The sequence below is a fragment of the Eupeodes corollae genome, chromosome 2, assembly GCF_945859685.1.
Source record: "Eupeodes corollae chromosome 2, idEupCoro1.1, whole genome shotgun sequence".
Taxonomy (NCBI): domain Eukaryota; kingdom Metazoa; phylum Arthropoda; class Insecta; order Diptera; family Syrphidae; genus Eupeodes; species Eupeodes corollae.
In genome coordinates this window covers 75,288,003-75,315,879 of record NC_079148.1, presented here as the reverse complement: position 1 = coordinate 75,315,879, position 27,877 = coordinate 75,288,003, and the positions used below count along the sequence as shown (strand labels likewise).

The following is a 27,877-nucleotide window of genomic DNA, read 5'->3' as shown; positions in this document are numbered from 1 at the left end:
ATATACCAGAGTACGAATTTAAGCATTTTCACAGGGGAAACGTCATTTCTAAATATCACCACATTTTGATACTCTATACACCTGCTCGAATTTTTCTATCATTATTTAGTGTTGAAAAACGTGGTTATATTTAACGTGGAAGCAGCGAATACTTCACACCAACATAACACATATAATCAAATTCGATTACAGAAATTTAATCATTCCTGTATTCTAGTAATGACAGGGATGGAGGGAACCTACAATGTATATACCGAATCAGAACTGCTAATTTGACAAGGCACTGTTCATGACAATTATTCTAAGAGGATTTGTCAGTTTCTCGCAAGAAGAACTACCCGTGAAGAAAAACTGTGTGTGGCACAGGCAGGTATAGAACCTAAGACCACTGGCATTGCAGTCCTAGGAACTAATCTACAAAATTTAAGGAAATTGTTTTTTTCGAATATAATATTAATGGTCTAGAGTTATCGTGAATTATAAAAAAGCATATTCAACAAATAATAATGCTACAAATTAAAACCGTATTCCATTTTTAAAGGGGTTACCCTTATAATGATTAAACACAGTGCGAGCAATTAGGGAGGGGGAAATCGTAAAAAGGGAGATATATTTATATGCACATTATTTTTGAATATCAGCACATTGTAATAAGTATATTGAGCCTGGTAAAGCATTCCACATTCGTGTAGTACGGGCAATGAAGATTTCCCATACTTAACAGCACGTTCGAAATCGGGCTTACACTGTACACTGATGAAAATTCCTAGAAGTACGGTTATTACCGTAGAATTGTTTGAGGGAGGAATGAAACTGTCTATTTCACTGGAGCATTGTTTACAAAAATATCGATAACACAAAGATAGAAACCTTACAGTGGTGTTCGAGAGTAGCAAATGTATCAGTAAGAAAACGATGGCCCAACATTTTAGAAGTCTGTTTTCAATTCTATCCAAAAGACTAAAGTACGCTATTGAAGCACTTGTCTATAAAATTATGCTCGAGTTTTCGATGAATAAAAGCTTTGTAAATTATAGCCCAATCAGAAGGGGCACAAAAAAAACTCTTGCATCGTCGGAGAAAACCTGAATACTTTGCAGCATTTTTAGCGATGTCAAGTATATGATCGCTCCACAAGAACTGAAAGCTATTCAGTCTCTTCGATGTATTTTCACCAATGGATAGCGACATTAGGGACGGTTACGATTTTGTGAAAGTAAAAAGCACTGAGTTTTCGAAGCATTAAATTCTACACGGTTTTTGATTCCCCATTGGAAAATGCTGTCAAGATCAAAATTTAATTAACTTATTATATGCTGTCGTTGGAAGTCCTCATCACAAGTACAAGAATGAGAATCTTAAAATCAATATGAAAAGCTGGTTGTACTGTCATAAGTGAAACAACTAAGTAGGTCTGAAGTTTCAGACAAAAAATCATTCTAAAAAAATGAGGAAGAGTGTCAGTGACAAAACGGAGCCCTGAGGAACACCATGGCAGCGCTTGTTTTGTTGATTTTAAATGTGAATCCGTCCAATACAGCTTGAATTGAATGTTCTCAAAGGTAATTACCAAATCAATGGAGGAGAGATTCATGAAAACCAAAGCATGCGCTTTCGATAAGAGAGCTTGATGTCAAACTATATCAATAGCCCTTTGAAATATAGACTGCAATATTTTTCAAAAACGACGGAAAGATTTGTTCTACTGTTCGGGAAGATCACCAGTTGATCCACCGCTAAGAAAGCCATACTGCCAGTCATTGAGAAGCTTTCGTTCTTCAAGATATTTCCTGAGCTGAAAATTTAACAGCCTTTCCATGACCTTGGAAAGAAAGAGTGCTGTTCTACATCAATTTAAAAAGAGACCTATTTAAGACTATAGATGGAAAACTTACGCAAAACTTATTTAAATTTAATCACAATGATTTAAAACTGCAAAAGCTTAAAAGGTCAGATCTAAATCAACATAAATAGTTTTCAATAACAGACCAATTCGTTTCATCCTAAGAAAAATTAACGATTTAGTGGTTGCTTACTCGAATACACTCTAAGTTTTGTTAAAAGAAAATTGAATCACAAATTCTTGTGAAGTTTAATTTTTACTGTTTTGAAAACTATGCACTCACATATACGCTAAACTATGCTTATATTATGAGTATCAAAATATTTCTCATTTTTCCATAGTTTTTTATTTTGTATAAAATTGCTTGCAATTTCTGCGTACCATTGCATCATACAAAAAAAAAGCAAACATAGTTAAGTCATAAACTGAAATAACTCATTTGTCACGCATGCATTGTAAGCCTAAGGACCCTTCAGTAAAATTAAACGCAAAGGATCTAAAATCAAAAACAAAATATATACTAAATTAGACAGAAGAGTAGAAACATAACTAAACAAAAATAAAAGACACTATTGTGTAGATTTTTCGAAATATCATACAAAATGTGCCAAGACTATTTCATTCTGCTTAAAAAAAAAAACAAAAAACAATTTCTAAGCTATGCAGCAAAAACGTAACATTTTAAATTCTAATTTTTCAAACAAACTTCAATTGAAATGCAACAAAATGCCCGAAAACAAAAAAAAACAAAAGTTTGATAAAAAGTTGATGAAAAAAAACAACATTAAAATAAATATGTATAGAAAGTTTGCCATTTTCCGCCATCCACCCCACTCAGATGGAGGCTCATGGTTTGATGTGGTCGTGTTCTTTGGTTGAAGGTGATGATGATGGTGATGATTTAGTACATCTTTACTTACACGAACTCGTCTGCAGATCCAATTGAGCGTACAAAAATTTTACCAAACACCTCCGGGATACAATCTCCGCATGGGAGTCATTCAAAACAGCTCCATTAACGGACATGTGCTCTCCGGAAACACATTTTGTGCCGGTTGATACAGATATGACCTAGAAAAGAATAAAAGTGAGCAAATTCAGACACACAAATGGTACCTATACATAAAACATAAAATCAACAAAATAAAAAGGACATTTGCAAAAGTTCTCTTTGCAATCTTCACTCATCCTGGATATTTGTGTGTGGTTGAATGAATGTGAATTTGATTGTGAATGTATCTGCGTACTTTTGCTTCGTTGAAATTCATATTGTCCGTCATGACAATACCGGCCAGAACCTTTCGCCTCGAATACGATTCTTGTCCTTTGATGACCTCCATGAATTTCTCAAGTACCAGTCTTCCGATGGTATCTGCATGTATCTGAGGTAATTCCATTGATGATTGTTTGTCATCAATGGGAATTGGGACGTTCTTTTGGGGATGCATCATTGGGCTGTAAGAGATGTTGCAAAGGGAGGCAAGGGCTGCTTTTGCTGCTGCATTTTTGGCTAATTTTTTTGATGGTCCTGCAATGAGAGAGCAAAAAGAAAATAAAAATTCAGAAAAGAAAAAGTTCAAATGAAAAAATCCATTTCCCATCAAAAGTGGATGAGTGGTGGATTTTCTGGGTTGTTGTTCTGAAGGAGGTGAAGAGAAGATTCTTGATGGACTAGTGTAGTGTTTTTTGGTTTTGTTTTTTTGTTGTTATTTTTATTTCAAGGTTGCATCCTTCGAATAAAAGTACATCGTTCGATTGTGAAGAGTCGGCAGAAAAAAAAGAAAAGCTTTTAAGTTAGATGAAAGATTTCTGTGACGGTTCATGTTGGTTTGGAAGTGAAAAATGTGGTTGCAAATAACTTTTTCTTACTTGAGGGTTATTCAAGTTCAGCTCTTTCTTATTTCTTGGGTAGGGCAACATAATGCTTTTTTTTTTAGATTAAGATATGTATTAATATAGAAAGCCATTTGTTTCTTATTTCTTTATTTTATGCAAATGGACTTGTGTAATAAAAAAAGTCTTAATTTAAGATTTGCAAACTTTCGGTTCATGTTCACTACTTGAGTAGGCTTTGTAAAGGTTCTGAATGAGCCTCTTTAAGATAACATTTTTTTCCGGAGCGATCTTTGAATTAGTAAATGGAAAATCAATGGGAATGTCATACATATGTATGATATATGCGATACATATATGTGGCCGTCAATCAATAAGATCAAAAGTCCAACCAAAGGACAGTAGGGATTACTAATAGAAAATTATGAAGAGACCACATAGCCAGAAGATAACCTGCTATGCATCATTTCGCATTAATCCAGATTCAATTTTATGAAATCAAAATTATAAAATTAAACTTGCTTTTTAATTCCTTAGGTGCGTTTTGACCGAAGGACGCGTAGTCTCGGTCAAAGCGTCTCTATCCACAGGCGTAACTATTTATTTATTTATTGAATTCGTTGAACAAACTAACGTTAGAACTAAATACTAACATTACATTTATTCATCGATTAATAGATTTACAATGCTTAAAGCAATTTGCAAAAAAAGAAGCTAAACTGAAGTGTTGAAGAAATTTAATTGAAATGTTTTACTTTTAAAATCATCGCTTACGGAATATTCCAAAAAGTAATTCTTGTTGTAAACTGAAATCAATTGGTTGAGAGGACTGTTTTTACCATAGATCGATCTGCTTGATGTAGGACGTAAAGGACCTTGTCTTCTTATACTTGAATGGCTATAAATAAAGTTTAGTCGTTCCAACTGGCCCATTGAATAATTTTATAATAAAGCACAGCTGCAGGTACTCTCTTTGTTTAGAAAGCGATGGAAGATTTATGAGCGTGAGCCTATGATTGTGCGCTGGAAGTTCAAGCCTATTAGACCATGGGAGGAAACGGAGGCAGAAGCGGATGAATCTTCTTTGTACTCGCGCCGCGAAAATCATGTGAAGACCGTTTTATAAATCCGAGTGTCTTATTTGCTTTTTTAATAAGAATAATACCTAGGTCAGAGAAAATAAAGAGTTTAGTCAAATAAGAAGAGTCTAAAAGATAATTGAAAGTCAAATCATTTTGCTTACGTATAAAATACATTGATTTACATTTGTCTTTGTTTAGTTAAAGCTTATTTATAAAACACAATTCGCGAAAACTATTTAGATCATCTTGTAGGAGTAAGGAGTCGTCAAGTGAGTCAAAACGTTTGAAAATTTGAATGTCATCAGCGTAAATTAAAACAGATGAGTGTTTTATAATAGTCGCTTACGTACGATATAAACTGTAAAGGACTTAAGTGGCTACCTTGTGGTACGCCAGAGTTTGTATACGATGACCGCTCATTCCTGAAAACTATGCTATATGATCTATTATATAATTACGACGAAACCCAACTAACAAATTTATCGTAAAACCTTGGGATTTAAGTCTGGAAAATATGGCACAATTTATCAAAGGCTTTATTGAAGTCTGTGAAGACAGAGCCAACTTATTTATGTTTTTCAAACGAATCTAAACAAAAAGAACTGAAATGAAAGAGGTTATTAACTGTTGACTTATTTTGAACATGTTGACTGTGACAAATTATAGACTTATAATTAAAGGATATGACTTTACAAATAATGGACTCAAATAACTTAGGGATGACGGACAGTTTTGCAATGGGACGATCATTTTTTATTTCATTTTTACTACCCTTTTTATGTATCGGTGTTATGTACGACCTCTTCCAAATTTCAGGAAAAATTGAAGTTTTGAGCGGTACATTAAAAACAATATGAAGAGGATAGGATAAATAGGATGCGCATTTTTTCAAAATATAAGAAAGTACAACATCTTGACTAGGGCTATAACAAACGTCCAGTTCTGAAGCTTTGTGAACGATTTCATCTTCAGAGAAACAAAGACTAATTAAATTCAAATGAGGCAAATTTTGTGAGAGGGCAAATAACTCAGGCGTTTGACAGGAGTTCGCTACTTCGAAAGGATCTTTGGAAAAATTTACAAACATATTTTAAATTTTTTCAGAGTCATGGCTAAGTTCGTTGTTCAAAAAAAAGATGCAGTTAGGATACCCGTCAGTATTTTTCTTACTATTAACATAGCTCCAACATTTTTTTGGGTAGTTTTTTTTTATGTCAGTTTCAGTATTTAACTTAGTTACTATCCAAAAAATTATGTATAGAACTCGAAAATGCGCTTTCGAAAATGCAATTGGATGTTATAGGATTGGCTGAAGGTGAGAAAACATGGAGAAAGTGTTACAGAACTCAACAACGGCAAACTACTGAAAATGCAAAACAGGATGAAATAGATAAATTATATGATACACTTGAAAGTGCAACTATCCAAAGAATAATGTAAAGAACTCGAAATTTTTTTTTAGGACTGGATGAAGTGAGAGAACACGGAGAAAGTGTTACAGAACTCAACAAAGGTGTTAAAAGCCTTTCAAATAAACGATCTGTCTAAACGGTGACAACGTTCTGAATAATTTCGAATTCGATTCGGAAGACAAATTCACAAAACAACAAAGAAGAAGAACGAACCATCCATGGCGATAAAGCCATCAGGAACTACAATGTTGATCTGCAACAAAGATACCAAATACTTGTTTAGTTTAAAACCTATTTATCATGAAACGAAAAATCAAGCAAACTGCAGAAAGCTACATTCGGAAAACATCAGAAAAGGAACTGCAAAAGCTCTTATAAAAGTCTCAACTCATCTAAAAACGTCCATCTTAAATTTAAAACAAATTAAGAACAAATCTCAAAAAGATATACTTTTTTAACGAAAACTTTGAAAAAAATATAATTGAATAAATAAAAACAATTGAAGAAGGAAATGCTGAATTACAAGATTGGATCGTTGATTTACCCGATAATTTAAGCTAGATTCATAACAGAAAAGATATCAACGAGATAGCAAGAAAACCAATATATACAAAACTCAACTAAATAGCTCTGATTTTCATTTACCTAGTTTTTAACGTTGGAGCAAGTACTGATTGGCAAGAAGAGCAAAAGTTTTCAAGTTTTGCAGACAACATTGTTTTAATCGCTACAAACAACAATGAACTACAAACTATGCTAAACGAACTTTGTTTCAAATGTAGGAAATTCTGCTTAACCATAACCACCAATATAAAGAAAACGAGAATGCGTTTTTGAGTTGAGTTTAGGAGTAAATAAAGCTTCGAGTAAAAGAAATAGTTTTTTCATAATACCTTATAGATTTCTAACATTTTCTTGATTTATTAAAAATTCTTAATTCACAGACTAAAAATTTTGAAAACCTCAAATTCAAAATTAGCTTTTGCTAAAAACATTATAACAATTAGATCTGGTTTTTTTGTTCTCCAAGACAAAAAGACCTTCAACAATAAAGCAAAGTTTACCTACACAACGTGATTTTGAAGCAAGCTTATTTATTTTGTCACTCATTGTTATTTTGTTCAAAGTTATCAATGAAAAATTCACATGTCTGACAAAAAATTCATTATTAATTGTTATATGTTCATATTCATATCTCCTTGCATCCTTTTATTTTTATTCCCTCATTGTTCATACATTTTTTACAATAACCATGAAAAAGTTTCAAATAAATGACAGCGACTTTTCCAGTTCACACTCTTTTATGTGAAATTGATATATGGTTTTTAATCATAATCGAAAAGTTGCAATGTCATCAAGTTAGCTGTGCCATGTCCAAAACACTAGTTTTTTTTTAAACTTGCTGACGTTTTCATTTTTTAAACTTATAATCGCTTAAGGGTGCCATGGGCAAGTGTGTCATTAACAAACAGTCTGGGTACCTATCACATCTGTGTTGCTTTGTTTTTGACAGTTTTTGTTGAAATTGTTTGCTGTTTCAGATTTGTTCTTAAAACAAAACTATGCATGGACATTTTTTGAAAATCTACATAATTAATTCGTTAGTAATTAATAAGAAAACTAATGACGTGTTTGTAATATTGTGTCATTATTTGATTGTTTAAATTACACTGGTGGGAAAAGTTTCCTCCCATTTTCCCGATGAGTTTTCATGGAATTAATTCAAATCCCACTTCAAAATGTATGTGTCTCAGGTTTTTCAGATATTAATTTTTAAAATTCGAAAAATACACGTGCAAAATATAAATTTATTAAGTAGAAAATGCTAAATAATTTTTTTGTAAGCAGTTTTCACCAAAAAGTGGAAAAACGGTGTGATAATAAGTTTTTGAAATGAAATAAATTCGAAAATTAAAGATTATATTAAAAACAGATATTTGTTAAACTTGAACAAATAGTTAAACTCTAAGTATGGATTCGAAATCAGCACTTCAAATTAAGTCTAAAATGTATTTTCTAAAATTATGAAAGTATCAATTTCAAGGTTGTCAAAACTTTAAAGATTAAAGCAAAACTAATGGGAATCTCCAGAAACTAAGTAAGATACCAAAATGATTTAAATTAAATCTAGAAGAAAAAGGTGTGTAAATTGCAAAATCACCATACAATTCATTCTTAAGAGATATTTCAAGGATGTTTTTAGCGTTTTTAAATTAGCACATTTTAAAAACCGGATAAAATAGAAAAATTTAAAGGCGACATCGAATTTGTTTCTGGGCAGAAAAAAAAACTCAAAACTAGTTTTAACACTAATTTAGATAAAACTACAGTTGCGTTGCAATTTTTGGATATACCCTCTCCTCAAAGCAATAATTTAACTCACCAGTTCCATCGAATTTGCTATTGTTAACAGTCACAGTCATTTTAAAGCGGCAATTGTTTTGGGCGCCATCTATCGTTGAACAATCGAAGTGCACATCATTGAAAAGTTCATATAACAGCATGACTGGACCCTTATCTGGTACTTTTTTCTGTCCATCAACGGTAATAACACCTTTTGACACTTCAGCTGCGAAAAACGAAAAAAAAACAACAACAAAATAAAACGATTTGTATTAGTTTAAAATGACAAATTAAATTTCATTCTTTTATAATAATCGCATACAGAAGAGGGAAAAAATTTGTCGATAAAAACAAACGAAAACGGAAACAAAAACTCAAATCCCAGGGATATACAAAAAAGAAAACTTTTAAATTTTGTGTTTAGGAACAGGTGTATTAACAATTTTTCATTCGTTTTTAAAGCCTAGTACATACTCACCTGAACTTATAATAAAATTCAATGAATTTCAAAATTGTCTGTTTTCTTTATCGAATTGTTTATTTTATGTTTTTTTTTGTCCAAACAAAGTTTACACACTTCTTGCAGGAAGTTTTTAGAATGAAAAAGATTATAGGACAATTTATTGTTATGTAATGCGGGCAAGATTTACGAGAATGTAGTCAGTTTTGAAAAAAAGTTTAAATCCGCGGAAACCAGCAGTGGTTTTAAAATTCTCTGTACTAGGCTTTGAAAAACAAATGTCAAAATAATTATTTATTTCTAAAACTAAAGAACTTTGATAAGAAACTTGAATTAAATATAATCTAAAAATCTTTAAATAAATAATACATCTTTTTGTTGTTTTTTTTTTGTTCAAACAATTCAAAGGTTTAACCAAACTCTAAAAAACAAATCAACTTGTTAAAATTTTATAAGGGTTTTATTTAAAGAAAACTAAAATTAAAAAGAATATCAACAATACTACAGCGAAATCATTTTTAAAAAATATCTCCAAACCAACTAAAAAAAGGTGAAAATTAATTAATGTTACCTTGAAGTTCGAATTCCTCTCAGCTGGTTTTATTTTATTATTTATATAATTATTAAACCTATTTTCGTTTTTATATTGAAAAAACACAAGGACAAGGAATGTGTAAATGTAATTCAACGGGAATTTGGAAATAAGGGAATAATTTTAAGAAAAACTAATATTTGAGTTATAAGCATTTACTAAGAATTATATACGTACAGATGTGGATTTTGGACACAATGCCAGAAGTTTACTTTGTATGGTAATGGGAAATAGTTTCACTTTTTTGAAAATAGTTTCATATAATTTAATGTAAATGAAAATATTTACACATTGAAAGCTAAATGAATGTACTCTACATGTAAAATACACAAGTTCCGCTTGATGAAAGTGAAATGATTTCTAACTAACCATGTTTTTTATTAAATGTCGTTTTACGCATATAAGTTGTGATAGGATCCTTAAAAAATAAAATGTCAACAAGATGACAAATCATGGATAAACTTGCAATAGCTCGTGAATGGTGAGTTTTAAAAATACACAACAAAAAATATTTCATGAACTATTTTAACATCCATAATAAGTAACGCAGTCATTTTAGATTTTGGAACTGTCACTTCTATATTGCGACTGTCAACTATAAATTACTAGTTGGAGAAAGTTAAAAGTTCAACATTTTATCAGCCAAATGATGAGAATATTGTTAATTCAGAATGTTTTATGTAATCCAATGGTGACTACTTGACTAAACATCCTAAGCCCATTTTCAACAACCTGATAGCCCCTTATCAGTATGGCTTTAGGCCAGGAAAGTCCACAGTCGATCAAATATTTACATTACGACAGATCCAAGTTTGTCAAATTACTGATGACATTGACATAATGGGGAAAACTCAGCGAGATGCCAATGGTGCTTTTGTAACTCTTGAGGCACAGGCGACAAAAATGGGTTTAACGGTTAATGAGGCAAAACAAAGTACATTACATTTGTCATCGGGAAAGGATCTATAACATCGACGTTCGATCAAAACGTCACCATCGATGGATGCTATTTTGAGGAGGTTAAGGACTTTGTCTACATGGACTAGGTTATGAATGTCAAGCTATTTCACATTAACCATAATACTATCGATCTTTTGTGCAACTCGTGTTATTTGCGATGTCAATTGACCACTTAGGAACTGCTATTTGACCCCTTTGGTATTTTTATTCCAACAATACGAAAACGATTAGATTCACTGAATGAGCTCTTTTTACAATTAACAGGCACTCAAGGGGTTATTAATGCCCTTAGTATGTCAAAAATTTAAAAAGATTGCGAGCTTTATATGATAATAGGGAAGGATTGATCTTAAAGCTTTGATGATCAAAATGAGAGGGAAAAAAGATTTCAGCAAAGGATTCAACTTTATTTATTTTCGGCTTTATTTGGCCGAAAATAAGCTCAAGGGTAAATTGATGAACATTGCTTGAAGTGTGAATATTAAGTCTGAATTGATTGAAAGGCAAATGCAACTTGTTAATTCGTTAGAACATTGCCTATGCTAAAACAACGAAAGGCATGAAAGCTTTAGAGCGTTGTTCAAGCCATGTAAATATTTCGGATATGATTCAACAACAACACTCGATACCAAGCAAGCAGGATTACGAGCTGGATTTTCCTGTATTGATCATATCAACACCCTGCAGATCATTATTGAACAGTGCGTTGAATATCCATCACCACTACACCTTATGTTCATCGACTTCGAGAAGGCCTTTGGTAGCGTTAACAAGGAATATATACTTCCATCAAATGACAACAAGTGTGGAGAGAGAAGCAGAAGTTGTGGTGCTGAAAATTATTCCGGCAAAACAAAAATGATCAGCCTCGAAACCCGACCATCTTCTCAAATAAATATTTCCTCGCGACCGGTGGAAAAAGTGGAGAGCTTTCAGTACCTTGCAAGTATCGTCTCTATCGAAAGCGGAACCGAACAAGACGTCATCTGCCGCATCAGAAAAGTAAAAGCGACGTTCGGTATGTTGTCGAAAATTTGGAGGAATAACTCTATGCGCTGTAGTACCTGTGGCATGATGGTTAGTGCGTTGGACTGTCATACAAGAGGTCTTGGGTTCGATTCCTGCCTGTGCCACCTAAAATTTTATTCGCGGGTATTGACTCTTGCGAGGAATTGACAAATTCTCCAAGAGTAATTCTTGTCTTGAAAAAGTGATTTCTCAAATTAGCCGATCAGATTCGGCATTAAACTATAGGTCCCCTCCATTCCTGACAACAGTTCTCGCGCACAGGAATGGTTAAGAGTGTTAAGTCACTAGGCCTTGGTTCTCTACGGACTGTTGCGCCACTTAATTTTTTTTATTTTTACTCTATCAGCTTAAGAACAAAGCTATGACTGTTTCGCACAAATGTCGAATCTGTGCTTCTTCATGGGTGCAGCACTTGAAGGAGGTTTCACCAACCATTACAAGTAAGTTGCAAATCTTCGTGAATAGATGTCTTCGTAACATCCTAAGGATTTTCTGGCCAAACCGTATATTAAATGAAGTTCTTCATAGAAGGACAGGCCAGGAACTTATAGACTATAATACGAAAGCGTAAGTGGGAATGGATTGTACATACGCTTCGAAAAGGTAACGACTGCATTGCAGGCCAAGCAATGCAGTAGAATAAGTTCACACAAGAAGGAAAAAGAGCTGGATGACCGAGAAGCACATGACGCAGGACAGTCGAAGCCGAATCAGTGTCCCTAGTCAAAAGTTGGAGGGAGCTGAAACACATCTCAGGAAACCGTACACGTATTTTTAAAAATAAACTTGTAGTTGGAACACCCTTCCCGTACATTGTTACTACAACATAAAAATATTCATGAAAGAATTTAGAACACATTTAAATGGGAACGAATTTTTTGTATGATGGCATTTTCTAGTATTTGACAACAAATAAATAAATCATGAATTTCGAAGAAATTTCGATTTCCCTCCAAATCAATTCCACTTTAATTTTTTGCATTTCATTTAAATTTTAATTGCGTGTCCAATATTTTTTCTATTTAGATTTGATGCATCAATGAAATTTCATTCAACATTGACAAACATTGATTTGGCAGGAAAAAACACACAAAACAAAATTTAATACAATTTCTAAATATTATCTTGTGTCATTTGCTTCGCGAACAAATTCGGAAACATGTCAATAAATATACGATGGCGTCATCGTCCGGCTTCCGTAATTACTTTCGATAAATGGCGGAAGCAAACAAAAACTTTTGATTTTTGGTCGGTTTAGAAATTGCATTTAGGTCAGAGTGCAATATCTACGATGGTTTTTTTATGGGCATTAGTGTATGGATATTGGTGTTGATTGTGGCCTAAATAGAGTCACAAGTTGTTATAAAGAACCACGACGACGACACCATAGCACGTTTGGTCAAATCTACAAGGATAGGTCAGGAAAGACCCAGGGCCAGTGGCAGCAGAACGCTTCGCTGGCTGTCAACGAAAATGGTAAGGCCATGTCCTGCATTTTTATGAGCCAAAGGAATCATTTAAAATTCATCAGTATATGGGGAATTTAATTCTGTTAACATAGTCCGTGATGTCTCCTTGTTGATAATTCGGTTGGCTAGAGGGGTTTTCGAGGTATATATAGTATATACACATATCTGTATCTATATAAACGAGGTGACATTTTTTGTTTGAATTGATTTGTATGTATATTTCGGCAAAATTTCCAAGTAGGAGCAGAAAAACCTTCATATGTTGAAACGTTGCAAATGACCTTTAAATTTATAACATCAACTTAGATCTTGGGGTATAATTGTATTTATATTTGTCGGGAGAGAGTGGTTTTTAATGTTTCAAAAATTAAAATAAAATATTTATGTGACATTCATTCATATCACAAATGGATTATTTAGTTACAATGTCAATTGAATTATAATATGAAGATATACACCTACATATTTCCAAGCAAAACATAATTACAACACAATAAACAATTTACAACATCAACTTAGTTACTAAGTGCTTTTTCGGGACACATTTTGGTTATGATATAAATACAGGGTGCTTACGAATGATATTTTTTTTGTTTTTCTTTTTGTTTTGATGAAGTAATTTTTTGAGCATTTCCACTGAAAAATAATCGTTTGACGAAGATAAATGTTATCAAGAAATGTAAATTCAAATTGCTATAATGTGATCTTTACTATTATCATGCCAATTTAATAATTTCCCCCAAAAATAGTGAAGTGAATACTGTTTATTTTTTAAATACCTTAAATGCTAATGTTAAGTTTACAGTATTTACTTAAATTCATAAACTTAAAACTAATATTATTTCAACTACTTATATCAAAACAAATAAAATTTAAGCCTTGCAGAGTCAATAAGTATAGATAATTTGTTAAATTTACTGATTCATGGATTAAGACGACTGTAAGCGCAATACTTCGATATTCTAAGGGGTAAGCTAGCCTTACTCAGAATTAAATGCAAAGAATAGATGGACATGGAATCGTTTAATTTAATACTCCAGCCATAAAGCAGAACTACAAATGCTCTCTGTAACCTGAAAGAAATTCAAGATTTATCAAGGGAAGGTAATAAAAGTCTATCAGGCCAGGGCAAAAAACGAAGACACATCTTAAAGATTTACGTGCAATACTTTCGATTCTATCAATATGAACGAATAGTTAAAAATTCTAACAATTTTAACGTCATCTGCATAGATAACTGATATAGAATTATTCTAAGCAGAAGTTAAATCATTAATTGATAAAATAAACAGCAATGGGGTAAGGTGACACCCTTGAGGTACACCAGAGTTTACTTTAAATTGACATGAAGGTTACTCTATTTTTAAGCTATGACGAAATCCACAAAATGAGACAGACGTTAAGTCTAATTTGTCAAAGGCTTATAAGGCTGCAATCGACTTGAAAGTGTTTTTCTAATGTATGCAAACAAAAAGTGAAGAATTATAATAAATTAGTAATTAGTTATTGTAGTTTTTTCACAAACCCATGTTGATTTTTACATGAATCAGAAGAACAATTAAAAGAAATTATGTCCCAGACAAGATATTCAAACAATTTATGAATATCAAACAAATTTGATATAGGATGATAATTCGAAACCTAATGAATCATAAGATCTGAAAACTTAGAACATTTCAAAAATCGTTGAAAAGAAGAAACAATGGATAGGAAATATAAGACACACATTTTTTCAACATAAATGACGGAATTTCATCAGGATCTGGACTGAAACATTAATTTAGTTCTAAAATATTGTCACGTATAGAGGCTTCAGAAATCTAGAAATACTTTATGCAAGATGATTGCATTCTTGTGTGTTAGGAGAAATAAGAGAAGAGATGCTTCCAAAAGAAGAATCTTCAAAGGCAGTTTTGAAATAATCTGCGAAAATATTAGTATTAGAAAGTAATGGAGATAACAAAAAGTTTGAAGCAGTCACAAGGAACTATTGTAGTTCTTAGTAAACTCTAAGCATCTCATCACTTTTCGATAGATTGAATTTCAACCAGGCATTTTTCCTTTTATTTTTTTAAGTTTTCAAATTCGAATCAAACTCAGCGGGCTATCATTTGTTTCGTATTGTGGGATATATATAATTTAAATCACAATCAAATAAAATTTCATAAAATCGTAAGATAATTTCATATAAACACAAATTCGAAAGCAATGCATCCCCGTTAATTTTAAGGATAATAGCAAGATCAGTATTCATTTACATCAGAGAAGTGGACAAGATCTATCATTATTCCATTTTAGTTTTTAAACCAAAAGAAAGCCCTTTTTTAGCAGAAATCGAGAGCTAAAAATTTAAATTTCAAATTGGTTATAAGACGATTGTAAACCACGCTGATTCAATATTCGAATTAACAAAGATTCCACTTAACGTTATTTGTCAACTAGGAAGGCGGTATTTTTTTTAATTTTTAGGAGATTTTTAATAATAATAATCAACGAAACAAAGAACATCTCGCTTCTTTTGAGATTCGTTTTCGATCGAAAGTTATTCAAATTCGAGAAGATTTTATTTTATTATTATTTGTATACGATAATTGAACGAAATTGGTTATATTGACGAGTTTTTTTTGTTATTTTATTAAGGGCACAGTCACATTCTAATTGGAGCAATAGGGATGAAAAAGAAGTCCTGATAAGTTTGATAGAGAAGAATCCGGAGGAAGCAAAGGGTTTTTCTGTAAACCATGTAGATTCTGGCCGGTTTTGCAGAGATGGTGCCGTGAAGCTCAATAGCCATGGGCCTCCATCTAAAGGTGCTACATGGAAAATAAGAAAAATAAAAAAAGAAAAACTACCGATTTGAAGTTTATAAACTTTGATTGTTTTCATTTAGATTGAAAGTGTGATAATATGTGAAGAATATACATAACATTTTAAACGGTATATAAACACAACATGGAAATTTAAATCAAAATGGTTACTTTACTTGAAAAAATGTCCAATTTCATGTCTTGAATGTTTTTCTTTATCACTTTATTAACTTCACTTAATTTTTCAATTCAAAAACTGTTAATCTGTGGCAAACTCTGAATTAATAATAAGATTCTTCAAAAAATAAAAACTTAGTGTGGTCACATAAATCAAATCAACATTTCAAATTATTTAGAACAGTTGATCTCCAAAATAAGGTTAATTTTCCGCAATGAATATTTTTTATTCGAATCTCAAAATAAACAAAATTCAACTAATAGATCTAGTCACTAATCACTCGAATCAACGTTTTGTTCGAATCTCAAAATAAGCATGAACAAGTAAAACTATTACAATTAACATGATATTTGAATTTGACAGCTGCCAGAGAGACTCATATTTAGAATATTGAGACCCTGAATTTAGAACGATTATCTTCTGAAAACATGCTCAAAAATTAATCACCAACATCTTATAGTTTACTTCAAAAGAATTTCACCTTAATTTACATTTAGGCTGATAATTTTTGTAGATAATATTTTGGGATAAAAGGTGCGTTCAGGAAAACTGAAAAAAACTCTAATCTTACCACATTTTTCGATCACATTGATTTCATTACTTTTTTTTTTAATTATTTTTCGCCACCAATTCAATTCTAAGAAAATTAAATTTATAAGTAATAATTAAAATTATATTATACAAGATTTGTATTTTTTTTTAGCGAAAAATAAAAATAAACTAACAAAAAAAACTAAAGAGAAATTAAACAACAAAAACAAAAATTAAAATTATACTTGCTTGACATGCTTGACAATTGGCCATTCAAGAGGGGTGTCAACTTTTTTGCACTCTTAGCATGCTTAACAAAATTGTCTACAAGCTCAACTAAATCGGCAAATCCCAATTTATCAGAATTCTTAATACCGTTTTCCAGATGTTCATCGCTTGTAAAATCAAGATTACATGCCGGCTTTAATGGTGTTAATACTGCACCATCTTTGAATTGTATAAAACTCCGCAGCGCTGTAGCAGCAGCTTCGATGCGAGCGATCTTTTTACTTCGACCTTGACCAATGTATTTTTGTCCATCGACCTGTAATTAAATAATGAAAGGAAAATTTAATTAGTATTATTTTTAAATTAATTTGAATAAACTTAAAGTAGATTACAGATATAGGTTTTTTTTTAGAGAAATGTCTACTGTTGCAATATCTTTAAAACTTTAAAGAATGCAAAACAACGTACATATAAAACTTTTCAGAAATGCACTTTCTTTTAGAACAATTTTTAAAGTTTTATGATTTTAATTATTATTTTAATATGATATCTAATATCTTAAGTATATAGTTGATTTGAATGTCTAAACATTCTTATGAGTGAGAAATATTGAGCCTGGTAAAGCATTCCACATTCTTGTAGTGCGGCTAAAAAAAGAAATCCCTGTACTTAAAAGTAAATCCGAAATTCGGCTTAAGGATAAACTGCTGAGCTATTAAAGAAGAACGGATATTATGGTTGAATTGTTTGAGAGAGTAATGCAACTGGCTATTTTGCATTGTTTATAAAAAAAGCGATAAAACAATGGTCAACATGAAGGTGTTCAAAAGTAGATCGATTATCATTTTAAGAGCTCTGTTTTCAATTCTATTCAAAAGATTTAATTAATTAAATGGAATCTATGCTCGAGTTTTAGACGAATAAAATACAGCCAAAACAGATTTGGTAAAAAAACTTCTAGAGTGCCTGAGACAAAACGGAGCCCTGGGGTACACCAGCGTTTTATACCAGATTTAAACCCGTCCAATACTAATTGAGTTGAATTGTAGAGGAGATACCTCAATACCAAAAAACTGCATTTTCGATAAGAGTGCTTGGTGTAGAACTCTATCAAATGTTTTCGAAATATCAAGTGCAATAATCTTAATTTCTTCAAAACTATTTAAGGATTTGTTTCACGGTTCGATTAGATGACCCAGGAAATCACTGGTGGACCTATTGCTACAAAAGCTATACCGCCGGTCATTAAGAAGTTTTTATTCTTCAAAAGTATTTCTCAAGATGATAACTAATTACTGTTTCGATGATCCTTGGAAGAAGGGACGTAAGTTCAATTGGATAATAGTAAGAAGGGGAGGAGGATTCGTTGTTTTTAGGAACAGGCTGAACAAATGCAGGGACAGGCTGCACAAATACAGTTTTCCAGTCACTCTTGTTGAGTAGGACAAATTACGTAGTTACGTAGCAACTGAATTATCGCGAAAGAAGATATTGAGGCAGCATAGTGATAAGTTAAACTTCTTGAAGATTTTTGGTCAACCAAATTGTTCATTTGTTGACTTTTTTGAAAATTACTGCTGTAAAAACAAAACACCCATCCAATTTTTTAAAAACTCCTTTCTGCATCTTTCGGTTTTTTTTGTTAAACTAATTTATTTGAAGTCGATATTTCTGATGGTTCTTGAGATGTACGGACATACGGACGAACAATGGGAAACACATAATGCTCTCTAAAAGTTTTATTTAAATAATATGAACCTTTAAACTTTTCAATTTTTCAAATAGAACCGACTGCAATATATTCCTGTGGGAAGTTTTAAATATATGGCAAACACCTAATAACATCTTAACTAAATATTATAGAGGGAGAAAATATGTAAAAGCTTTGACAGGATTAACAATTTGTTGCTTATGAAAAATAAAACTTTAATTTAAAAATAAAAATAAAAATTCTTTAAGTAGCAAAGGATGTTTAACTTAAGCCAATAAAATTCAAACGAATTCATTATTTTATTGTTCCATTTTATTTCATAAAGAGTTATAGCGACTTTTTTTGTGAATAATTTCTCATCCATAAAAAACATTTATCAATAAAGCCGCCATTGTTATTCGTATATTATATTATTTCCATAATAATATACTAGAAAGAAGTTTTAGTTAAATAATGAAGTGTACCTAAACTACTTTTCCCATTCATCAACATGAGCTAATGCTTTACCCTCAAATGATACAGATGATTCCGTTTTTATTTTTCAATCTTCAGCCAGTGAAAAAGGCCAAAATAGATGGATGCATGTATGTATTTATCTTTTTAAAGGCACTTCCACTTTAACACAGGACTCAGTTCACATCGCTGAATATGTTCGCAATTATGACAGCAATTTTAAACAGACGAACAGCAAGCTCTTTAAATCGACAATATCGGATTAAAATGGTTGCTCTCTTATAGCTATACTATGCCTCACATGCTTTACATAATTCCTAACTGAACATACATAAACACAAAATGTAATAATGTGTTTTTCTATCTCTAGAAATTATCCCTTTAATATCTACCTATCTATCATACATATATATATGACCATGTACATGTATTGAAATTAGCATTATGCAGTAAAAGCTTCCTATATCACATCCTTCTAACGTCCTCATAGTCATAATTTATTAAAAAAAAAAAAAAAAACACTAGCAATTCAATAGCATCCTTCCTTCCTGTTTTCCCACCTCCATCTTTATTCACTTTGTGACCACATTACGTGGAGTAATCCGCGGCGCGATGATTGCAATAGCCCCTTGCAGTATGCAATGTACTGCACTTTCAGTCATCGCGCAGGTAGATGGATACTCATAGATAACATTCTTTCAGCTGGAAGAAAAACGGAAAGATTAGTTTGATATCCTGCACCGCTCCCTTATAGATGGTCCTCTGGTTTTTATTTTTACTCCCATTCCTTAAACAGACATCGTCATCATCATCATCATACCACTACCAACTTTAAAGCAAAGGAAACCGGATAGAGAAAGATAAGTTTATCCTTTTTTATTTAAGTAAGTTTGCGTCCAGTTATTTTTCGCATCTAATTCACAATTTCAGAGGTTCTTTTTTATATTCCAACGTAAATATAGGACATAATAAAAAACAGTTAAGATTTAAGGCAGTAAGGACGAAATAAACTACGAGGACATGAACATCAGCCAAAATCTCTTTCTCTGCTGTTGAAAATGTCCTTTTAACAAAAAAGAAAGAAAGACAAATCTATGCGGTTCCCCAGACAGGTAAAAAGCTTTGACGCCGCCGGTGATGTTGTGCGGTAGCAGCACTAGTTTTTACATTTCAAAGCTTCTGTGTATTTGGCACAGTAATTTGCATTTACTTAAAGTTGCCTTTTTTAGTTTAATAGAATAAACAACTGTGAGACTAGATTTTCCAAAATATATTCACTGCGAAAATATTCAAGATAGCAAGAATAGTTTTGGTTTTTAAATGAAAATTTCACAAGTCTTGAATTTTTTTTAAAGACGAGCGTTTGTGACCATTGACAATACAATAAAAAAATCTGTTGTAAAGTTATTTTCAGACATTTAAGTCCCAATTTAAAGAGAACATAAAATTAGTATTGAACTTCTACTTTTCATGAAAAAAGGAATTACAATAGATAAAAGAACGAATTCTGTTAAATAGATGGAATAACATCTATGGGTTAAAATGGAATTGCAAATTAAACTGGAATAATATTGGATCTTGTCTACTTCTCTGGAGTAATGAATACTGATACTGCTGTTATACCATACGATTCAAAGCGCGCATATAAAGATCGACACCATCCCGCCCTTACAATTTAATTAAATTGAATGTATATAAGCAATATTTTTTTTAACTAATGTAAAAATCACATGGAGTTTAACTTTAAAAAATTAAACTTTACTTAGCTATTTAACTTATTCCTAGAAATTAACTGGGATGCAATATTTTCATATTTGTGTTAAGATGAAATGATTTTATGAAATATCATTTGATTGCTTTTTTAGATACTGTTCCACTGTCGGTAGCCGGCAATGGTTTGGTTTGCGTTTAAACACTTTAAAAATAAAAGGAATAAGACCTGGTTAAAGTTCAACGAAGAGCGATGAGCATGAGACGCTTGGGGTTTACCAAGAACTTTTTTGTACTCTCAATTCATTTCTAATACTGAGTGTAATCTTAAAATTAACCTTCCTTGGAGATTTATAGTTAATAGTAAACATAAATTAGACGCGATATCCAGCTAGTAAGACCCTTCAAAATCTTCCAGTCTATATCGAACATGTTACGACTATGTTTATCTAACATCAATCAATTTTTCTATTGCTAAGACATATATACTTGACAATGTTTTAAAATTAAATGAATGTTTTAATATTGGTTCTGATAATATACCAACATTTACGTTGAAAAAATCTACGTCTTATGTTTCCTATCCATTGTTTCTTCTTTTCAACAAGTCTCAGAAATGTTCTTAGTTCCCAGATATTAATAAATTAGTTACGAAATTATTTGAATCTCTTGTCTGTGATGTCATGTCCTTTGATTGTTTTTATGTGTGAAAATCAACATGGGTTGGTGAACAAAAATCTACAATTAATGATATATTACAATTCTCTACTTTTTGTTCGGATGCATTAGAAAAACACTTTGAAGTCAATTGCATCTTTACAGAGCAAGATTTTTGACAAATTAGACTTAATGACCTTTTCGTTATGTGGATTTCGTCACATCTTAAAGACATTATAGCGTCATGTCCAGGAGTAACCCTTCATGTCATTTTAAAGTCCATTCTGGTGTACCTCAAGAGAGTCACCTTGGTCCATTGCTGTTTATTTTATCTATTAATGATTTGATTTCGGTTTTGAATAATTATCACCTTACACTCAAAGACTTCCCTTGATTAATCTCCCATCGATTAGACGAATTTCATATCCATCCATTATTTGTGGATTGTATTTCAATCTGAGTTAGGCTAAATAAAGATAATATTAACCACTTAGAACTATTTTTTGTAGATCGAACTTTGGCGCTAACAGTCATCTTAATCCAATGTTTTTCAACCTTTACATGACACGGACCCTTAAGTTCGAAGCAATATTTCACGACTCCCCTATCAATTGCTTTTTTTTAAATACCGGTTAACTTCGATAGCTCGAATTTCGATAACTCGAACTTTGTTTAGTTAAAATAATGTGGCAACAGCCACATCACATCATCATCATTGACATCTCGAACTTGTTTGCTTGAATAAGTAGCAGAAACTGAGCTTCAGTCGGCTACGGTTTTTTTAACTAGACTCTGTTTTTCAAGTATTTTACTCAAGTGAATTGTTATTTAAAATAGATAAATTTCTTAAAGGACCAACAGAACCGTCAACTTCTAGCGGGAGTGATGGAACAAAAATAAAGAAAAAACTTTTGTATGATGACAGTTATTTGAAATTCGAATTAACTATGACTGGGAATAACCACAGTGTGTTATTTGCTTGGAAACTTTATCAAGAGAAAGCATACGCCACCTCAATACAAAGCATCCAGATGAAAAAAATGGCCAGTGGAATTTTTTGAAGGAAAATTCAAAGCTCTTTAACTTCAAAAAACTGCGGTTGTTAGACAGATGTCCAACGTTAATGAGAAAGCATTGATAGCTTAAGGAAAACCTCGTACTATTGCTGAAAATTTGATTCTACCAGCGGTTTTAGATATTGCGGAGATTCTGTTTGGCAAAGAAGACACAATACCATTCAACGCAGGATAAGCGATATGGCGACTGATTTTCGTGATCAAGTCATAGATATGTAAAATAAAAGAGAGTACTTTTGTGTCCTTGCAATCTGACGAGTCTACGGATATTGCGGATTGAGCGCAGTTTGTAGCTTTTATGCGATTTAAATCCAATGAAAAATAATTGGAAGAAATATTGTTTTATAGACTGGTTCCCAAAAATACTACGGGCCAGTGCTCGCATAGTATGTTCATTGAAGGTACGCAAAATGTGAATATCCTTTGGGGAAAAGAAATGCATTGCTATTTGTAGCGACGGAGCAAGAGCCACGACTGGTTCAAACAGTGGTTTTATTACCAGATTAAAAAAACTGATGGCAAACGCATTGTTTTCTCCATCGCCAAGTTCTTGCGGAAAAAACCTTGCCGTATGAATGCAGTCAATTTGTAAATATTATCATACAAATTGTGAATTCGATTCAAGGCAAAGCGTTACAGACACGACTGTTTCGAAAAATGTGTGAAGTTATGGCAGCATTCCACAAAAATGTACTTTACTACACTGACGTTAAGCGAGTACTAGACAGAGTGTTAAAACTTCACGATGAACTTTTAATATTTATAAATATAATTTAAAATATAACCAGCATAAGTGTTCATATATGCGTTTCACCCAGGTGTAATAGTTGGGCTCATCATCATATTTGCAGCAGGCTAAGTCAGAATACTCTAAACTCATTTGTGACCCGCAATTCCTTTTGAAATTTGCTTTTATTTCTGGCATTTGAATACCTTGAATACAAGTCTTCAAGGGCGAAATGAAAATGTCATCACTGGTAAAGACAAAATTCAGGGCTTTACAAACAAAATTGAATATTGGTCAATAATGGTCATCGTCTATTGATCAAACCCACTCACATTTTCCTCGACACAATCTTTTATTGAAGAAGTCGGATGTGAGATAAATATCAAGAAATCTATACCTGGTATGAAAATGGTGTTAGAAAAGATAAAATAAAAAATGTGCCATTGCTTCTCAATTTAAGAGATATCGAAGAATGTTGGGCAAAAGTGGATCATAAATCCGTTTTTAAATGCATCAAATTTGGCAATCAATGAGGCAAAGGAAAGCCTGCTGGATCTATCTGCCGGTAGGATGTTGCAATTGGAATTTAAATCGTTCAATTTGGATACCTTTTGGTTAAAAAGGAAATTAGAATACACTGAATTAGAGGCTTTAAAGTGTTTGATTAAATTTGCCACCCCGTACTTTGGGAGTTGACATTTGCATCAATGGCCCAAATTAAAAGTAAGGAAAGAAATCGCTTAAATTTGGAAAACGATTTAATTCCCAATTTAGCAAAAACGGATCCACGATGGGAGAAATTGATTTCTAAAAAACAAGCGCAACCCTCGCATTAAGAATATTTTTTTGTTAAAATTTAAGATGGGATATATCTCATAGGTTATTCTAATCTTTTGTTTATTTGACACAAATGAATATGTCCTTTAATTATCATTTTTCTGAATAAATCCTTTTAAACTTTATTGTTTTTGTTTTTTAACTGCAGTATTTTCTCAACTTTTTGAAATTGCTCTTAATAATCTTCGCGAACCCCTAAAAACACATGTTGGAATACACTGCTTAATCAATGAATCATAACTTAACAAATTCTTTATCCTCATTGACCCTACAAAAGAAAATCTGAAAGCTTTAAATTTTACATACCTAAGTAGTTGAGATTATATAAGTTTTAAGTTAATAATTTAAGTAAATATTGTAAACTTCACGTTTACAATTAACATTTTCAATAAATATAAAATAGTGGCATTGTCGACAGAAGAAGGGTGAAATATTTTGTCGAACATCTTCAGCATAATCTTCTTTCTATAGGGCTTTCAATTGTATATCATATATCATAGGATATTACTAGACAATGATTGAAAATCTGTATTGAGATAATCCCAAAATATTTTTAAAAAGTTTCTTTCAAACAGGACCTCGTCTCTTGTCCTTAGTCTTAATAAAAAGTTTTATCGCTGTTGTTTGAGGCGTTATTCTCGGTTTAAGTATGTCAAAAGCAAACTATGCTTATTGCTGGGCATGATTTCCAACACAAGCGTGTGGTTTTGATACGGAAACTATTGGAAATAATAGAACTCGAAAAATTGGAAAGGTTTTCTTTAAATGTTTTTAATATTCTTTAATGACCTTTTTTTTCTGAGTGATAAATTATGAAAGCAGGAACTTAAGACTAAGATTATATAAAGTAGATAGAGTTATTTTAAAATTATTTAAATTAAACAAAAACTACATTTATTTCAAAATTAAATAATTTTGTATCTTCTTTTTAAAGTTGTGTGTAAAACCAAACCAAACGCCTTAATATACCAGATAACTTCTTAATAACTAAGGTTCAATTTATGTAAAGATTCCTTCCAGTATTTAGGATCCCACCAATAATCAGTTCTTGTCTTCTATGAAATAATAAAAAAACTTTTAAGGAAAGTTGCTTAGTTGCAAATCGAACACTGTTAGTCCATTAAGAGGTTTAAATCCACCACTGCTCATCAACCACCCACACTTTAGAAACATTTTATTTGTATTGCATTCAAAAAGTCCTATATGGATTATTTTGTGCCTTACAATAGTAAAAATCGGTCTTTAAAAGTAAACAATTAATATAAAAGAAAAACAGAAACCAATTTGAAACAGAACTCATTCAGGAATTGTTGTGCATCGTTTTGTTTTTTTGGAACAGTGAAAACTTTTAAGTAGCGAAAGTGCATATGCAACCGTACCATTGTCATTTCATCCCTTCTTAAAAACAAAAACATGGAAATAACAAAGATTTCTTCAGAAAAAGATTTCTACATTGAAGCAAACTGAAACCAATCTGTTACTACTTTGAAAAATGTATACGAATTTCGGTAGTTTTTTGTTCATCCAAACTGCACAATCTTTTCTTAATGTGTAACTACTTTTACAGAGCAATCTTGTTGATATTAGTTTAGATAAAGTTCTATGTTCGGACACGAGCATAGAACCGTATATGAAGAAAGGTTTTAAAAAGCAATATGCATTTGTATCACGACTTTCGACTTTTAATTTCATATCGTAAGTTTTTTTCAGCCTAAAAAAAACTCAATATAAGGCTATAAGTATCTTTTTCCGAACATTTCTTTTTCGGATCTTTGACGATTTACTTAATTTTTTATCAGGGGATAATTTTTGTCACCTGATATTATATTATTAAACGTATTATATAGATTTTTTTAGTGATAAAGTAGAAATCTTTTATCATTTTCGCAACAAAAAAGCTATGCAAACAAAATAAAGGGTGGTTAACTTTAAAGCCCATGTTGAATGTCTAAACGTCAAGTTTTTTTCTGTATTTCATTTGACATATCTCAATTTCGAAATAACTCAATTTCTATCATGAAAAGACACACAAACGAGCAACGATTTAAAGTTGTCAGGCTATGAAAATAAGCGTTGAAATCAAAAAGCATAACGTGCAGTATATGATTTTTTTTTGTCAAATCGTGCAAACTTTGAGCAAACCCTGAAGGAGATGTGAAAACACCGTACAGTTCATATTGCAGGAAATATTGTTGCCCTCACGCTCGTCCTTAATGAACTCTTTAACATTATGCATAAAGACTAGGATTTACACGCTTACAAGGTGCAATTGACTAAAGAACTAAAGCATCTTGATCATTTCATTTGGACGATAAATAATAATCTAAGAGTAATTGTTGGCAACCAATGCACCTACAAAGAGTGACTGTTTGGTGTTGTTATGGCCTGATGAATCGGTCCGTATTTTTTCCAAAATTAGACCGGTCCGTCCAGGCAATGACTGTGAATGGTGTTCGCTATCGTGAGATGATAACAAACTTGTTATGGCCGAATTGGAAGACATGGATGTGGATGATATGTGGTTTCAACAGGACGGTGCTACTTGCCACATATAGTTAACGAAACAATAGTTCTTTTTGCGTGACAAACTCAATGGCTTGTTACTTGAAAAAAAGGTGTACATTGATATGTCAGTAATAATTTATATTAACGGCATAGAACTTCAATAGCGTAATTGAAAATTTGGACCATCGGTTGGAGGTGTATCGCCGATGTCGCAGCAGCCATTTGGCTGATATTTTGTTCCTTTTATAATTGAATGATACCAATATTACCATAGTAAAAATAAACGATAATAATTTCCTAAATAATTTCTGTTTTATTCAAAATCAACATCGGCCCTTAAAATTAAACTAGCCTTTATTTCTTACTTCCATCCTGCATGGAAATATTATTTTTGAGCTTCGCCATGTATACAATATTGAGTGGTTCATGCTCCGAAACAAAAGGACAAAGAATATAAAAAGTGGATAGGATATGAACAAAAATTAATGTAGCTTGATGATAAGTTTGAAAAAAAAACTCTTGATAGAAGCTCAAGAAGGAAGAATGTAAAGGGTTGCATCATAAAATGAATGTATGTTCTCCTCTTATGATGGCTCATAACAAGTGCTATTATTTGCTAGGAAGACAATACTTCTTCTACACTTTCAAAGGTATGAATGAAAATATGGGTATGCTATGATTATAGTGTCTTCCTGCTTTCAATTACCTTTTCTGAGATTTATTCACTTTTTTTCTTTAAGCCACACAAAGTTAAACGTGTATAGTATAGTCTACATAATGTTGGGTCAGAAAAAGCAAGCAAATCACCCCAGATCTTGGTTTTTTTGCCCTACAGAGGTAAAATATTCTTTATTGCTTTAATAAATAAGTTATTGAAAAATAAATTTAAAGCTGAAACCATAAGAACTAGCTGTTACCTTTGGCTTTCCTACATTGAGATATTCCAGGGGCGGGCAAGTTTTTTTGTTTAGATTAAGTTGGTAAGCTTTCCATAATCAAACAAAAACCAAGACGAGCCAGAAGTAACGCTGTCTAATGTTAAAAGTTATAAATCATGGCTTTTGCAGGATATTCTTAGTGTTTACGCTTGTGATTTACTAACTTAATTGGTAATTTAAGCCTTTTAAATAGGAATGGTAAGTCTGTAGAAATCATGGGGATTCGGGGAATAATTACTTGTTCACCTTTTCTTACGCCTTAAAAGGTTAAGATGTTAGCACTAATAATGTTTGGCCTAAATCGTTTGATACCAAGTCTTGTAGCGTTACATATTCTTCTTAATTTTCGCATAAGCATTACTGGTACACCTAAGTTCAATTACAGCTTATTTGAGGGCACAATGGGCAGTTCAAGTGAGTTAAGAAACTCATACTAGTATGAAGTACTTTGTTCTGAGGCCATCATAGTGATTGTTGACGAATAGTCTTTCAAAAC

The 27,877-nt window shown here is 32.0% G+C and overlaps 1 protein-coding gene across 12 annotated transcripts in view; it reads right to left on the bottom strand.

The window, feature by feature from the left end:
* LOC129946479 (double-stranded RNA-specific editase Adar) overlaps positions 1-27,877 on the bottom strand; it is a 242,494-nt gene that overhangs the window by 10,244 nt on the left and 204,373 nt on the right. For 11 of the 12 annotated variants that reach the window (XM_056056686.1, XM_056056678.1, XM_056056687.1 and 8 more), the window contains 4 exons: positions 16,789-17,083; positions 8,554-8,739; positions 3,091-3,371; positions 2,764-2,914 (listed from right to left, as the gene is read on the bottom strand). In XM_056056686.1, the coding sequence (XP_055912661.1) occupies positions 2,764-2,914; positions 3,091-3,371; positions 8,554-8,739; positions 16,789-17,083 (913 nt within the window). The remainder of the gene's footprint in view (positions 1-2,763; positions 2,915-3,090; positions 3,372-8,553; positions 8,740-16,788; positions 17,084-27,877) is intronic. The other variant, XM_056056684.1, reaches the window with a different exon arrangement.